We start from the raw sequence: 16,528 nt of genomic DNA on the forward strand, positions 1-16,528 counted from the left end.
CTCTGTAATTGTTCAAGGGTTGACACCGGTTCACGGCGCCAAGGGCCCGTCCATCATGTTTCATAAATGCGATTTTATTAGATTTTCATGTTTCTCAGATTTACCACGCCAAGACTTTAACCAAATTAAGAGGACGCGAAGTTGCAAAGAAACTATACAACAAGATGTCCGCGGACAAGTTCTCTTTCTCTCGCCAAGAACGACGAGATATGGCGAGATGGCAAGGCCGTCTTCTCGATACCGGCCCCCCCGCGCCAATGTTCTTGGGCGGGCAGAAGGAAGACGCGAGCAACAGCGGGCTCCATCATCTTTCTCTCGGCGGTCCACATGCCAATGTTTTACTCCTCCCAATACGTAATATGGCTGCACCACATGCGTCTTGGCTCCCTTTTCGGGATGTACCTACCCAGTTTTTGTTTTCACCTGGGGCTGCCGGGCACTCTCGCCATCCGCCAAGGTGAGGGTACTTGGGTTCGCCTGGCCCAGGTCTAAAAAAGGCCTTATAAAGCGAGGGGTTGCTCTCCAGTATCGACGTCCCTTCTTCGGTCCCCTTTCGAAATCTGAGAATCTGAGACTGCTAGACTGTTATGGCCACCTCCCTTGGGTTTCCGTTGACAACCTTCTCAACCCTGGCTTAGGCTTGACTTCTACCCACTATGGCGGCCCCAAACCACGCCCGGGCCGTCGAAGGTCGTGTCTCGGGCCAGTCAAACGAGCCATTGTCCCTCTCTCCACACTGCCTATCCTCAGCCCAAGTCGCCCAGGAACTACAGACCGAAGTCAAAAAGGGCTTGAGCTCCTCCGAGGCCGCTGCTCGCTTGGACAAATATGGCGCTAATGATCTCGGCAAGGAAAAAGGGGTCCAACCCCTTGAGATCCTTGTGGCCCAGGTCGCCAATGCCATGACCTTAGTAATGCACCCTTCTTGATCCCCCCTCGCCAGGATTGAGGTACTGACTTTGGCTTCTAGATCCTTTTGCTCGCGCTTGCGGCGTGTTTCGGTATCCAGTCGTGGGTGGAAGGCGGCGTGCTAGCAGGTTTGATTCTCATCAACGTCGTCATCGGCTTCCTCCAGGACCTCCAAGCAGCGAGGACAATCGCTTCCCTTAAATCGCTGAACGCTGCCACGGCACGAGTCGTCCGAGACGATGGACTCATCGCCACTGTCGACGCAACTAAGCTGGTACCGGGGGACATCATCGAACTCAAGGTGGGAGACAGTATCCCGGCCGACGGACGTCTTATCGAAGCTGTCAACCTCGAAGTCGATGAAGCTCTCCTCACAGGCGAGAGCCTCCCGGCTCGCAAGTACCCGGATGAAGTGTTTGGCGAAGACACCGGGCCCGGGGACCGCTTGAACGTCGTGTTCTCGTCGAGCATCATTACCAAGGGCCGCGGGCGCGCCATCGTATTCGCCACTGGATTGTCTTCCGAGATAGGAGCCATCGCCGCTGCACTCGGCGACGAGGGAGGTAAGAAGCGGAAGCTTGCGCGCGATGAAAATGGCAAGGCATCCATCGCATCCTACCTATCGTTTGCGGTCGGGAAAACGTGGGACTGGATCGGGAAGTTCCTTGGCCTGACGGTGGGAACGCCGCTACAACGGAAGCTGTCGCAGCTCTTCTACTACATCTTCGGATTTGCCGTCGTTTGCGCCATCATTGTCCTCGCAGCCAACAAGGTAAGCTGCAAGCAACGCCCGTCTACGCTGTCTCACGGCCAAATTTGCTAACACCGCACCGCTTTAGTTCCGAGCTCGAAACGATGTCATCATTTACGCGGTCGCCACCGCGCTCGGCACACTCCCCGTTACCTTGATCTTGGTCTTGACCATTACCATGGCAGCAGGGACTAAGGTGATGGTGCAGCGCAACGTTGTTGTCCGAAATATGCGATCGCTGGAAGCTCTCGGGGGGGTGACCAACATTTGTTCAGACAAGACGGGCACTCTCACCCAAGGAAAGATGGTGGCACGGATGGCGTGGATTCCCAGCTTTGGTACCTATGTTGTCGGTCCAAACGATGACCCGTACGACCCCGAAACCGGCACCGTGAGGTTCATTGAGTCTGAGCCACGCGAGATAGACAACGAAGACAACGCACCGCCTATCACACCTAGGGATGAAACGCGTGCCTCCGTCCATCATTACCTCGACATTGCGTCTCTCGCTAACCTCGCCACCGTCAAGCGAGTCGACAACGAGGGTTCAACATCGTGGCAAGCAAACGGCGACGCGACCGAGATTGCTATGCAAGTGTTCGCAACTCGATTCGGACGCCCTGGTTACGGGGCTGGTGCCTCGGAATCGTGGGGCCAACTAGCCGAGTTCCCTTTCGACTCGTCCATCAAGAAGATGTCCGTCCTCTGCCAGCACCGAGACACCGGGCAAGTGCGCATTTTCACCAAGGGGGCTGTCGAGCGCGTACTGGCCAGCTGCTCATCCATCTCAATCCCATCAACCGCCGGCGACGACGGCGATACCACCACGGGTCTAACATCGGAGATTCAAAACGTCATCTTGCAAAATATGGAAGCTCTCGCCCGCCGCGGCCTCCGTGTACTGGCACTGGCTAGCAACTCGACAACAGACGGCAACATCCATCCTGTTTCGGCCGACGACGCTCGCCGAGGCCTCCTCAAACGCGAAGACTACGAGACCAACCTTACTTTTCGCGGCCTCCTCGGCATCTACGACCCGCCACGGCCCGAATCCCGACCTAGCGTGTTTAAGTGCCACCAAGCGGGTATTGGCGTGCACATGCTGACGGGTGACCACCCTGAAACGGCACGCGCCATCGCCATCGAAGTGGGTATTCTACCTGCGAGGATGGACATGATCAAAGCGGACCTCGCCGAGCAGATGGTCATGACGGCCCACGACTTTGACCGACTGACCGACGATGAGCTTGATGCCCTTGCCGAGCTCCCGCTTGTGGTGGCGCGATGTGCGCCGAGCACCAAGGTCAGGATGATCGACGCCCTCCACCGCCGAGGCAAATACGTCGCCATGACAGGAGACGGTGTGAACGACAGCCCCAGTCTGAAGAGAGCCGATGTTGGTATCGCCATGGGCTTGGGTGGCAGTGATGTGGCCAAATCCGCGTCAGACATCGTCCTGAGTGACGACAACTTCGCCAGTATTCTCAACGCGGTGGAAGAAGGCCGGCGCATATTTGACAACGTACAAAAGTTTATGCTCCATGTTCTGGCCGCGAACGTAGCCTTTGTTACCACGCTGTTGGTCGGGCTAGCGTACAAGGATACCGGTGGGATCTCCATCTTCCAGATTACCCCCATCGAGATCCTATTCATGTTGCTCGTTGCCGGTGCCTTCACCGAAACGGGGTTGGGGTTCGAATCAGCCAGTAAACATATTCTGCTCAGGCCGCCGCAAAGTGTAAGTTCTAACAACCTCAAGAGTTTCAACCTGGATCAGGCCAGGCACTGACAGGGATGACAGCTCAAATACGGCGTCTTCACCCCCGAGTTTCTCTCTGACATTGCTGCATATGGCATTATCATGGCCATTTGCCTGCTCTCTTCGTTCATCATCGTCATATTTGGCTTCTACGGCGGCGAGTTCGGCCACGACTGTAACCTCCGGTACTCGCCCTCGTGCCTCGGCGTCTTCAAAGCCCGATCGACCTGCTACACAGCCATGATGTGGATGTTTGTTTTCTTTGCCTGGGAACTCGTGGATAGCCGGCTATCGTTTTTCGATGGTGCCATCCGCGATATCAAGGCCTGGGCCAAGCGCCTATGGAAGAACACGTTTCTGTTCTGGTCTGTGGTGGTCGGGTTCCTTGGCGTGTTTCCCACGCTGTATATCCCCGTACTAAACCGGCGCGTATTCCTCCACGAGGGTATTGGCAAGGAGTGGGGAGTTGTCTTTGCCGTGACCATTCTGTTCTTCCTTGGGGCAGAATCGTGGAAATGGGCTAAACGTGTCTATTTCAGGCGCAAAAACGTCATGCAGAAGAAGGGGGCTGCCATGACCGAGGAGGACTTAGAAAAGAGGGCGTTTGAGAGATTTTACTCTTCCGACAGCGAGATGTCCATGGAGAAGTAGCGGATGTTGGGTCTATCTACACTAGAAATGGGACAATGAGATATGCTGCAACGGCAATAATGTGCTGACCTTGATCTAATCTGGTCGGATTAAAGAATAACCATGCCTTATTATCATCCCGTCCGACCCTTGAACCTTGCTCCGGCAGACACCATGGTCACATCAATAAGTTGTCCTCTTGATGATATCCGACGCACGTTCCGCCAGGCCGTAAAGAGACGCTGTCAAGTGTCCGCTAACCTGGAGTGGAACCACCGAAGCATCGACAACCCTTACATTCGCGGTGCCGTCGACCCTAAGCTCGGGAGCGACGAACCCCCCCAATGCTCGAGACATCATAGCTGCTGTACCTGTAGGGTGCGAGTTTGCGATGACTAGAGCGGTGATGCATTATTAATATGGAGCAGGGCGGTTGGCGGAGTGAACAAGACCAAGTGCTTACCAGTATCGCGCAGGTACCGCTGCCATTGTGCATCGGTAGCATTTTTAGGAAGATCCACCTCCACCGGTACGATGGGACCTGTCACTGAGCCTTGCGTCTTCATCGGTTCAGATAGCCAGAACTTCGGGGCAACCTTCGCCGCCGCTACCATAGTGGAGAGGTCGAAGTCTGCGAGGAAAATACGCGGGTCCACCAGGGGCTCGTTGATCTTGTTGGCAGATTTGAGGTGCACACTGCCACGAGAGAACGGAAACAAGGCCCAATAATTGGAGGCCAGGATATTGTCTGGAGCTATGGCGAGAAGGATCTCTGCAGCGGTGACATTGTGCTTGAAGAGAAGAAAATAGCCCGATGCGCGTGGAGCAAGCACACGAGCATAGAAATCACCCAGGAGCCACGGCGGACGGGCTTCGAACCGTCAATCTCGCCCCAGATCGCTATTACCGCGGCTACGCCACGGCGCGATCTTGGGGGCTTAATTGACTGGTTCTTCGCTCGGTAACTAAGGTCTTTTCGCACCAATGGTGATGGTAACGCTTTCTTGGTGTTTTGAATACACACACACACACACACACACAATTTATTCCGCCCGGCGGGCCTAACCCGAAAGGGCAACTATCATACAATCTACTAATACATATCCTAAAATGGATCCTGATCTCATGAAGCCCGTACATCCTCCTTTTCTGGCTTATCTCCTTACAATTTTGCCCTCTCTGCTGCGGATGCTCGTGGGTTAGTTGTACGAATAGTAAGCTGGCTTGAAGGCTAGTCTCCAAGTGTCCAACGTCCTATCTTCGGCGGCTGAAGCGCGCTTACTCCGTGTGACACGAGATGAAGGGGGTTGTTAGTCGGGGTTTAGGATGGTGAGGTTAGTTTGCTTCATTCTGTTGTTGTTCAGTCCTCAGACGACCTGTGGCAATGGCAAAACGTATCGTCGCCCGCACCGCCCGCATGTTGGGGGACCAGTCCTTGTCATCCGAGGGCGACTTTCCTCCCAGGTAGAAGGAGAGGTTCCCCCTGTGGACATCCGTACATTGCAGCATCTCCCTACGGTGTTGATCCCATTGCTTGCATCGGAAGAGGAAGTGGTTCACTGTCTCTCTGGCTTGTCCACACGTACACTGGTCTGACGGTGCTGCTTTGATGCGATGCAGGTATGTGTTGAGCTTGGCCATGCCTGTTCTAAGCTGAGCAAGCACGCCGGCCTCGCTTCGGGACAGGTGGTCGTATAATAGTTGGGTGTGCTTCCCTGGTAACGCTATATCGACTCTCTTGGAATGTCTGCCCACTTTGTCAGGTAAGGACGTGGGCGGTGCCCGCTTTGCCCATGCGATACGGAGGGCTGTTGACCGCATGGCAGGATCCTGCGTTTGTGGCGTAGCGTCCTGCCGTGTTGCTTCCTTTGCTTTCGCTTTGGCTGTGTTCAGGAGCTCGTTTTTGGTACCCGCTTGGATCCAGACGACCGAGATCGTGTTTCCCGCCTTGCGTAAGGCACTTATCGCATCGTACGCCTGACAGAGATATTGTTGTCCTGATTGCTGGTGTGGTCGCTCCAAGGCCATCACGGCTGCCTTGTTGCTGGTGGCAAGGATGATCTTTCGGTACCTGATATTTCGAATCAACCTCAACGCGTACCCAATAGCCGCAAGCTCGCCTGAGAACGGGTTTTGCTCCGACCTGGAGCCCAGCGTCACACTAAAGGCTTCGTTCCTTGAGCCATCTCGCATCGGCAGCGGGAGACGGACGACTCCTCCGATCCCGACCATGTTGTTTCGTGCGGAGCTGCTTACGGCGATCCGGACCGCCCACTCTGTCTCTTTTTGCTGGATGCCCGTTCTGTCAACCGTAGTGCGGACTCGCCTCTCCCATGGCGCTAATACGACGGGAGCGATGGTTTCGAGGCTGTCCAATGGGACGTCCTTGAGGAGATCTGCTACTTGAAAGAAAGGGGAGCGGTAGGATCTCCGGAACTTGCGCATCCGGGAAGTGGTGTTGCGGAGTGGATTCGTCTCTGGTAGGGTGTGAATGTCCGTCCACATCTTGATCGCCCTCTTCCAGAATCGATCTTGAGCCGTGGGGATGTGAGCTTCTGCTTCTGCTACGCGTGTTGCTACCGTGCTGAACGTTCCTATGATCCCTTGCGCCGCGACCCTCTGCACCCTGTGTATGGCCGGCGCGGTCTTCCAATTGCATTGGTGCATCCAGACGCTGGATGCGTAGTCCACCACTGGCGCGACCATGGCGGTGAACAGCTGCCGCGCAGCGATGGCTGGGAGTGGTGGCAATGGCTGAGTTGGGTGGGAACGATGGCCGAATTCACTGGGGGAGGTGAGAGGTGGCAGCTGTCGCCAGGTGGCGCGATGCACAATTGCAGTGGGACAAAGAGGCACAGGCAGCTGGCAGTATTTCAGCCGGCGTTTTGCCGTCGGAACTAAGAAATTTAACTCAGGTGATAAACCGAATGCCGCCATCTCTTTGCAGCGAGAAAGAGGGAAGAAGTAGGGGGCTTGTACGAGTTAAACGCAAACCGATTTGATCCGGATGTAGTTAGCGTGCTAAGGCCCTATAGGCCCAGTGCCTCCGGGCGAAATAAATTCCATCCATCCATCCAGCCGCCATCTCCCATGAAGCCCGCTGAGCTCAGAAAGCTCAAAACCGACGAGTTTCCGAAAAGTGTTTGCTTTTATGCGGTGAGAGACGGCAGAATTCACGGAGCAAGTGTTCCGGGCGGTCGCTGGGAGCTGTAGGCGATTGACTGGCAGTACCGGTGCTGTCGCTATGGCGCTGAGACGATGTTGGGGGTGTCAGGTTGAAATATGGCCGCTGGGGCAACCTGTGCAAACACTGTTTGATGAGGCTATTTAGAGATGGGTTGGGGGGTGACTCGCACGTCAGGCGGGCAACGGGACTCTCTCCGCATCACGCCGCCATAGATCCTGCTCCCTTGCTTCAAACGATTCCCGGCTTCTCTGCCTCAAAGCGCTTAAGTCAAAGGGGACGTCAAAGATGACGCCTTGGAGCGTCTTGACCCGCGAAACAGCCACATACAAAAGCCCCGGCTGGAAGTCCCGCTCCGAGATATCCACAACCGCCTTCTCTACGGTCATCCCCTGCGACTTGTGGACCGTGATGGCGTAGGCGATGGTCAGAGGAAACTGCTTGCGGGTGCAGACAATGCGGCCTTTGAGGAATTCGCGTAATGACTGAAATATGGGGACGACGTTGGCGTAGTTCACCCCTTGAGGCGCCCCCTCAACAGAGAAGCCAGCGGGACACATCGGCGGACCCTCGTAGCTGTCAAACTCAACGGCGACGATGTTGGGGGCTTCTTGTCTCCAGTCTACGCCTGCTGCCCAGGCAATATCGCGGACGGTCCCCAATGCTCCGTTGACGAGGCCCGCGGGCGTCCAGATATTCTCCGTCAACATCACCCTCGCACCAATGCAAAGGGGAAGCTTGTAGTGGAGATTCCCAGCATCGGAGGCGGGCACTGTCTCGGCTCCCAGCCCTGTGCGCTTGGCGACGACTTGGCGGCAAGGCTGCTGGAGGGCGACCATGTGGTCGAGGTTGTAGTTGGTGACTTGCTGATTCGTAGGGAAGATGCGAATAGCCTCATCGAAAAGCGCGACCTCCTCTGCCGTCAGGTTGGACCGTACACGGGTACAAAGCAACTCCTAGTGCTCTATCGTTGGCTGGTTGTTTCTGAGGCCTTCTAGGGCGGCCCGAAAAGCCTCCTGATCCGCACCTCGCTGACGCTGGGCGACGGTGAGTTCAATGGTCTGATTCAGCGCCTGGTAAGCATTGCGGCCGGTAATCTCTAGCGGCTCAACTAGCTGAGCCGGGGAGTACAGTGGCTTGCCCCTGACGGGGGGGAGCTGATAGAAGTCGCCCATCAGCAGAATACTGAACCCCCCGAATGGCTCATTGCTGCGGGGGAAGATGTGACGCAGGCGGTTATCGATGAAGCCCATCGTCTTCAGCGAGATCATAGTTTCCTCGTCAATGACGAGATATTTGAGCGACTGGAGGCGAGCTTGCGCGGCAGCCACGTCTGGAGGGCTCAGTGGCTCGAAGGCGACGATACCGACGGGGAGGCGGAGCAGTGAGTGAAGCGTGGTCCCCTGGATCCCGTTGGCAGCTACGCCCGTTGGTGCTGACCGAATGACGATATTCTCAGCATCAGGGCGCGCTTGCTGCACCGCCCGCTTGTATAGATAAGCGGATATTAGCTTAATAGCGTAAGACTTGCCTGAGCCGCCTCTGCCGTCAATATTGAGCCTGAGCGGTGGAGGGTGCAAACCATCAACAGTCTGCTGGTCGTGGGTCATCACCATGTCGTAGATGAGGCGCTGCTGGGGGCTCAAGGTGTCCTCCGCACCGTCAGGGAAGTCACCGACGTCAAAGCCAAGGGGATGGGCGAGCTTGGTCTCCTTCCAAAGCTGGTTGCTGAGCCAGTATGGGCGGGTGCCAACGTGGCTGCCCCAATCTTTTGTAAGATCCTGCGGACGGTTGCCCAGGAGTTCGATATCCTCCGTCTCCGGACCCCGTCGCGGGAGCTCACGTGCCAACTCGTCCCAGGGGATGGGATTGGCCGCGTCTGGTGGCTCCTCGTCCTTATCTGACGCCTCCTGAAACTCCTCTTCGTGACCGTCAGCTATGACGCCGTAATAGTCGTCTTCGTGGCTGTGGTTCTCCAAGCAGTAGCGGTAGGCGGCAGCGTAGCTAGCAAACGGGACACCATCTACAATCTTGAGCTCGTCGTGGTGACGGTGGGGGTGGTGCAACGTCAGCTTCATACGGCAAAAGTCGTCTCTTTGAGTTTCTTGCTTGTATTTGGGAAAGTACCGCAGCACCCGGTCTTTTGCTGGTGCTTGCCAGTGCCGCCATGGCTTCTTGGAGAAGTTCACCTTCGTCAGGAATTGGAAGTAGCTGATCCCACTCCAATCCTCAGTGTCCTCTCGGCCCAGATATTTAGTGTAAATGGAGAGCGTCTCCTGGACCGTCTCGTCATGGATGATGTACTGACGTTGCGCCTCAGGGCTTCGGCAGTCCACCTTGAGAATCTGACGGCTGCAGTGGACGAGTTGAAGCTCAAGGAGATGGTGAGCGATCTTCTGGGCTGGGTAATCTCGCTCCGCGGCTATCTTATTCATCATCTTGCTGACGAAAGAAAGCATAGGCGTGCGGTGAGAGACGTGTGGGAGAATCTTGCTGGCCATCTCTCTGTATGAGACCGTCGCCTCTTCGCCCTTGGCAGCGTATTTGGCGACGTAGTTGACGACAGCAGAGAGAGACGTGCAGGGAGAGAAATCGATGTTTGCCAGCCACGCGATGATGACGGCCGGGTTGAAGCTGTTGAGAATAGCGTCATTGCGGGCACCGTCGTACATCTAGTAGTTTGGGTTGAGCGCTTTCGTGACGATGGCTTCTTGGTGCTCCGGCCGTGGGAAATAGAAGCGGCAGGCGAGCTCACTCTGAGGCGCTGGTGCTGGAGACGCATCCGGGGGTTGCCGGGGAGTCTTCTTCTTCCGTAAGCAGTATGAGGTGTTGCAGTGGTGACGCTGGACGCGGTTGACAACCTTGGACAGCTGAGCGAAGCTTAGCTCACTGTCAACAGTGGGAATGGCGCGTAGCGGGTTGCTTTCGCCCGGCGGCATCTGCCGCCCAGCCTCCGGGTTGACGGCGTGGACGTGAATGCCCCAAAACTCAGCGAACTGCTGGCGGGCTGCCTCTGAAGTCATCGCAGGGAGCGGTGCTTCAAGGAGCCAGTATAGGCCATGGCTGTGGGGACTGCCACGGCCCTGCCACTCGTACCGTTGCCATAGTTCAGTGAGATTGAACTTCTGCTTCATGACGAGCGTGGTGAACAGTTGCAGGCGGCGGTGAAATTGGTAGGCTGCGATATGGGGATTATCGCGCAAATTGGCGGCAGAGATGCGCATCCGCTGGAGCTCTTCAGCAGCCAGCCACTCCTCAAAGCGCGGCATGTGTTGATGAAGGCTTCGCCAGTGGTTATCTGCAGCACTGAAAGTAATGAAAGCACTGGAGCATTTGAGCGCGAAGGCCATGGCGAGCAGCTCCTGAAGCTTGACACCCCAGTAAGCTTTGGTGCCGCGGATACTGCCCGTCCATCGCACGATGGAGTCAAGAAGCCGTTTGCCGTCAGGGGTCTCATTGCGGAGCGCCTCCTTCAAAGTGTCGATATTGACTGGCTCGGGGTTGAGCTGCTCATGACGCTTCACGAAAAACGCGCTTCTGGCGCTGATCTGACGCCTCATCCGAGTATTGAAGGCGACGAAGCGAATAGGGGGGGGCGCGCGAAGCGCCCGTCGCGCCATTTCAGTGCATGCTGTAGATAGTCGCCATATTCGATACTGCGCTGCCGCGGGAGCACAAATTCACCTTTGCCTTCCGGGTAAAGTGAGGGGAAGGCAAGAGAGAGAAAAGCTTGGGAGCGATTGAATTCGCTGAGGGGAGTGCTGCGAATCTCGGGGACGACGATATGGTCCTGAGCTGGTGGTGCTCCATCTGGAGGTGGAGATTGCCGCCGGGGTTGAAATTCCATGGGATTGTGGATATGAGGCTCACCAGCAAGCTCAGCGCGCAACATATCAAGTTCTCGCTCGCTGACGACCATATTCGGTACAGCAGCCGCCTCCTGGTCATCAAAGTCAACATCTTCAACAGCATCCTCGAGGTTGACAGCAGCATCCTCAACTTCATGGATGGGAAGCTGGTCCATGAGATCGCCGTGCTCCGGGAGGGCTTGCAGGGCAGCTTGGACCACCTCAATATCTCGATAGCCGGGGTGGTGGGCGCGCAAGAAAAGCAGCCACGCGGTGACGACCTTGCGGCGCACAACAAATTCACGACGAAACTGGCGCTGGAGATGCGGGTGGTTTGCGGTGTTGGCAGGGCGTAAGATGATAACGTCAAGATCCCGCGCAAGGCATGGTAGCTGGCCATAGACCTTCAAAGACTTGTCTCAACAGTAGGCTTTCGGGCTTGTAGCGAACTGTAGTTGTGATTGCTAACTGGAGAACTCCCAGAGCTCTCCAGAGCGAGTGACTATATACTGACTACATCCTGTGGCTCTCTGAGGCTCTAGACAGCTCTCGAGAGCTCACTAGAGCTCATGCTCTCGGTGGCTCTCGAGAGCCCTTGAGAGCGGCTTCTGACTGGTCGCTCTCCTTTGACTCTCGGGTGCTACGAAGAGCACCCTGTGGTTGGCTCGTTTAAATGATTGGCTCAGGGCGTCCCGCGCCCCGGGGTCCCGCTTGTTGGCACATTCGTGACAGTCATGGATACCTCCAGTACCTAGATAGGTACCCACGAAGTTATACAACGACGATAAAAGCCTAGTACTTTTCATAGGTAACATTAATTATGCAGGCAGGTAGGTATCTCACGGCGGCGCTTACTACAGCTAAAACCTGCCGACAGTTCACACAAGTGGAGTTGAACCAAAGTATAACAAGTTTCAATACAAGTGTGGACTAGTATGCGTTGGTGATAAGGTTCAACTGCTTTAAATACTAGGCTGTGCTAGGTAACTTTACGCCCTACGGGCTAACCCACCTCCTTTCGAGCAATTGTTACTCGAGATCGAGATTATACTAAGAAAAAGGAATTAGCACAACGCTCTCTACCGCCGAGACTTTGAACTTACCGAACTCGAAACTGCCGTCATTGTTCCCGATGCGCTCGCCGAGGTTGATATCCCTCTCTACACCCTCGCCTTCCATGTTGAGGAGAATGGCCCGGAGAACCGGGGCCGCGTCGGTACCTTCGACTGAGAAGTGAATGTCCTGAGCGCTTTCGGAAAAGTTTACTCCGCCCCATTCGAAGCAGCCTTGGACATGTCATCAGCGGGGTGGTTTTGAAGATGGCACCCCAGTTTGGTTCACATACCATCATTATTGCCGATGAAGTCGTTGAGATTGATCTCAGCATCCACCCACTCGCCATCCGCTTTCTGGAGACGGGCCCGGAGGATATGGCCATCGTCGACACGGGTATCTTGAGCCGATTGAGCAAAAGACATGATGGCTATTGATGGCGTTGAGCGGATGAAGACTGTGAAACGGACTGTTGGTTGGCAGAGCTGCGGAAGGAGGGGGAGCGAGGTATCGAGTCTAGGGAACACCCAAGGCTATTTAAGGTGTCGAGTACAACACAGTTGCCGCCCCCGGTGGGCCTTCCATCCCGCATCACGGTACTGGCATTGTGCCGCACAGCCGAACGAGACGAATCACGCGAGAAAAGGACGGCGAGAACCCCACCCTTCTCTGCCACGGCCAGCGCGCGTGTTGCAGAGGTGTGTTGGCGATGGGGGAGAGGGCGGGGGAAGGTGGAGTTCGCCTGAGAACGACTTCTCTCCAAGCGGCGGGGCGAGCGGGGAAAGATACTAGATTTGGTGTTGCGTGTGCGGGAAACGAATACCAAGGGAGTACGAGCGGCCGCGCCATGCGCCCTGTACATACATCTTGAAGTATAACAGCGCTTAAACCCGGCTGGGCACCGTCTATTGGAGATAAACCAACTGTTTGCGTGATGAGTCGAACGGCCTCCAACCATGCGGTGGGGGGTCCTCATCCAATCCACCGTGTTTGCCAAGGCAAACATACAGTTGCAGATGACCTAGTAACTGCAACCTGCTGCAACGTTGGAGTCTTGGACTCTTCTCCCCTTCTTTTGGGCCTGTTACCCGAGAAATCCGCGTGGTGTCCAAGTACACCAGGAGAAGTCGCGTGGGGTGTAACCACTTGCGTGCTCTTCCAAGAATTCCAAGATGCGAGGGATTATTAGGGAGCGGGCGGCCTGGAATAGGTATATGTACCTAGGTACCTACCTATCGAGCTTGGGTTTCGGTCGAGGAAGATACTTCTTGGTAGCTACCGAATTTACGAGGAATAACTTTGGTAAATGTGCCGGCAATGTACAGTATCGACCTACCTAGCTAATTTAGGTTAAACCGGAGACTCAGAGGATTTCCGGGTTCAGCAACCCTTAGGCAGTGATGGGGAGGGGTAAGTTGGAGGAGGTATGAACTGAGCCTGCATGTGGCAGTATCTCCCCCAAAGGTATATCAAAACTGTTAGTTTATACCTCAACGACGCAGCGGTAAATCTCATGCGTGACTGGCCGCAGGTGGTTCTGTCAACTTCTGTGCTGCTCATTTGTGTATGCGACGGCAGGCAGAGGCGTGCAACACATGATGTGTCTTACCTCATTTACTGTGTACGTACCTGTAGATTGATTTAACGCTAGCATCTCATCCACAGCCAACTTGAAGTGAGTTGATGTCACACAAAGACTCGAAGCTTACCTAAAATCGAGTTGCGGGAGCCTTGCCTTTCCAAGTTTAGAGCCTGGCAAATAAGGTGGGAGAGGCCCAGGCGGGAAGAAGCCCCACTAAAAAAACAGCACTGCTGTTGCTGTGGTGGGCCATTAGCGCGTGTTCCGTCCAACATCCACATTACCCCTACGCCAACGGCCGAGACGAACACGTCCACAGCCTGAGACCCTAAGTACAAAGACACCAGCACGGGATCTGGAAGTCGATCATCGATTGAATCTTCTTGGGTTCGTGCACTCACGCATCGTCATGGCCACACAACTTGATGTCCAGACGCTGCGGTCCGTTTTCCAGTCCCGGCCGGACATTTTGTCCAACATCGAGAGGAATGCCGGTACGCGCTTTCCCCTTACTCCCCCGGTCTTCGGCTACAAGTGGTCTTCTGTTCCAATGCGCCCGAGATGAGCGAGCAGCGACAAGGAGCCAATTAGGGAGAATGAATGTTAACAACCGCGGATCAGCCTGCTAACGATTGGTGTGCTGTTTCGTTAGATACGCCCGCGCGTACCACTTTGTTCAACGAAATTGCTAGTTTCGTGTACGAACGGCTCGGCTCGGCTGACCCCGAAGACGGGCCTGCGTCGAAGAGGAGGCGGATTGATATCGCGCAACTACCAACACACCCGCAGCCGAATGGGCATGCACACGGGAGGGCGCCACCCGCCGGGTTGAGTGTCGATGTCGCCGCCACCGACCCCGTGTTGCTCGAACTCCGGGACATATCGGTTACAGCACCTCAGCGCAAGAAGTACGACCTTTGCTTTACCAAGAATTTCTTGTATGCTCGGGCTTCGGGGACGTCGGTTCCGGTTCAGGGGGTCGTGTACCCATTGAAGGACATTGGTACGCCTCTACTGGGCTTGCTCGTTTGCCAGACCGACGCACTGTTGAACTAACCTCGGCCGGTCTTTCCAGAACACGCGTTCTATCTGCCAGTTCCCGACAAATCCCAAGCACAGTACAACTACGTCCTTCTTCCGCGCGATAGCTACCTCCCAACCGCAAAGCAGGCAGGTGCTAACTCCGGTGGCGGCCTGCAACCGCTGGAACCGCTGGTTTTTACGGTCCCGGCCGCGGCGCCGAAACCTGGAAGCGTCGTGGGCCCCTCATCCGCAGCGGCCGAGGCTGTTTCAGACACATACAGTAGCCTACTTCATTGGGCTTTGACGACGTCGATGCGTTCGGCCGGAAACCACTCCTGCCAGCTCGTCGCATCGGACCCCAAGCTGTTCCATAGCGTGGCGCGGCAGCCGCATCGCCCAAACGAAAAAGCAGTACACGTGAAAGCTTTTCGCGGCAGCAAGGACGGATTCCTTTTCTTTCTCCCCACCGGTATTCTGTGGGGCTTCAAGAAGCCCATCTTGTTCCTTCCGTTGGACCGCATTGTAGCCGTTAGCTACACCAACGTCCTCCGGACAACCTTCAACATTGTAGTGGAGCTCGACACCGACATCCCGGGTGAGGCCAATATCGCCATCGAGAAGGAGATCGAGTTCGGTATGATCGACCAAGAGGACTATGGTGGGATTGACGAGACATACGTCCGCCGTCACGGCCTTGCCGACCGTAGTATGGCGGAGCAACGTAAGGCTAAGAGGGAGTTGGTTGAGAACATCAAAAAGCCCGCTGCCGGCGATGAGCTGGCCGGAGGAGAAGGCGACGCGGATGGGCTTACGGCACTGGAGCGGGCCCAACGCGAGGCGGAGCAGCAGCTACAGGACGAGGAGGATGAAATGGAGGAGGACTACGACCCGGGAAGCGAGGGCGATAGCGAGGGCGAAGGTGGATCAAGTGGGGAGGACGATGACGACGACGAAGCCCAGGGCGATTATGACGATGAGGAGGATGACGAGGCAGAGGGCTTGGAAAACTAAGTCAGAATAACTCCCGTGTATTGGCTGCCTCGCTTGGGGAGAACCCGTTGCTTGTAATCACACCACGCCCATGTGGAGTGAGCTGCCTCTGTGCTCCGCCACGCCACACACGAGGCTTCGTCTTGCCCCTCGGGAACCCCACATTGCCTGTATGCCACGTTCCTACAGGCGCCCCTTTGTGTGAGTGGCAAAGAGGTTGTTGAGGTGATGGGATTTGGCCCACAGCCCAATCTTGCCAAGAACCCGAGAAGGCAGCGGCAATGATCAGAAAGACCTGGAGATTCATTCAATGACAGACTCGGTGCTATTTAGCGTCTCGGCGGCGTGGACTCGGTGGATCCCCAGAGGCCTCCTCCGTTTTCCCGGATCGAATTCTTCGACGCCGGCAAGGTCCAAAGAGCGAGTAACCTACGTCGGGCCTCTCATGATATCCTTATATAATCGAGTCATCCGGCAATTGCGCTTCGTGCTCTGGGACGGTTTTACCATTGGCCGGAGGGATCAACATCGCCATCCGGATCTTGCTTGACGACCAAAATAAACACATGGTCATGTTCGTAACTACCGTCGATTTCGAACGGTTTCTAGCCTATTGCGTCCATTCCGGTTGCCCGGCTTGTTTGGGCAGGGGGGTTGTTTTCTTGTCCATGAGCCTGAGATTGCGAGATTCGCACGGGCAAGGCATGTTGTGGTTGCATCCGTAGCACTGCGATGTACACAAGCAGACAAGGTACCTCGAGTACATCGGTATCCTGCGCGCATACTTGAACTGTTCAGCGTG

At 55.7% G+C, this 16,528-nt stretch overlaps 5 protein-coding genes across 5 annotated transcripts; 2 read left to right on the forward strand and 3 right to left on the reverse strand.

Annotated features, from left to right (window-relative positions):
• Positions 1–656: 656 nt before the first annotated feature.
• Positions 657–4,070, forward strand: CHGG_03712 (uncharacterized protein; the record flags this gene model as incomplete). The annotated part of the gene is made up of 4 exons (XM_001222925.1): positions 657–911; positions 971–1,681; positions 1,749–3,398; positions 3,462–4,070. The coding sequence occupies 4 exons, from the start codon at positions 657–659 to the stop codon at positions 4,068–4,070; spliced, it is 3,225 nt and encodes a 1,074-aa protein (XP_001222926.1).
• A 162-nt stretch (positions 4,071–4,232) lies between these two features.
• CHGG_03713 (uncharacterized protein) lies at positions 4,233–4,663 on the reverse strand (the record flags this gene model as incomplete). Its single annotated transcript, XM_001222926.1, has 2 exons — positions 4,233–4,420; positions 4,513–4,663. 2 exons carry the CDS (start codon positions 4,661–4,663, stop codon positions 4,233–4,235), a joined length of 339 nt encoding a protein of 112 aa, XP_001222927.1.
• Positions 4,664–5,384: 721 nt separating this feature from the next.
• Positions 5,385–6,986, reverse strand: CHGG_03714 (uncharacterized protein; the record flags this gene model as incomplete). The annotated part of the gene is made up of 1 exon (XM_001222927.1): positions 5,385–6,986. The coding sequence occupies one exon, from the start codon at positions 6,984–6,986 to the stop codon at positions 5,385–5,387; it is 1,602 nt and encodes a 533-aa protein (XP_001222928.1).
• Positions 6,987–7,406: 420 nt separating this feature from the next.
• On the reverse strand, positions 7,407–12,559 carry CHGG_03715 (uncharacterized protein; the record flags this gene model as incomplete). The annotated part of the gene is made up of 7 exons (XM_001222928.1): positions 7,407–8,149; positions 8,261–9,764; positions 9,936–10,864; positions 10,918–11,499; positions 11,937–11,948; positions 12,185–12,367; positions 12,427–12,559. The coding sequence occupies 7 exons, from the start codon at positions 12,557–12,559 to the stop codon at positions 7,407–7,409; spliced, it is 4,086 nt and encodes a 1,361-aa protein (XP_001222929.1).
• Positions 12,560–14,122: 1,563 nt separating this feature from the next.
• On the forward strand, positions 14,123–15,747 carry CHGG_03716 (uncharacterized protein; the record flags this gene model as incomplete). The annotated part of the gene is made up of 3 exons (XM_001222929.1): positions 14,123–14,207; positions 14,366–14,716; positions 14,789–15,747. 3 exons carry the CDS (start codon positions 14,123–14,125, stop codon positions 15,745–15,747), a joined length of 1,395 nt encoding a protein of 464 aa, XP_001222930.1.
• Between the last annotated feature and the right edge of the window lie 781 nt (positions 15,748–16,528).

The sequence above is a fragment of the Chaetomium globosum genome, genomic scaffold, assembly GCF_000143365.1.
Source record: "Chaetomium globosum CBS 148.51 scaffold_4 genomic scaffold, whole genome shotgun sequence".
NCBI lineage: Eukaryota > Fungi > Ascomycota > Sordariomycetes > Sordariales > Chaetomiaceae > Chaetomium > Chaetomium globosum.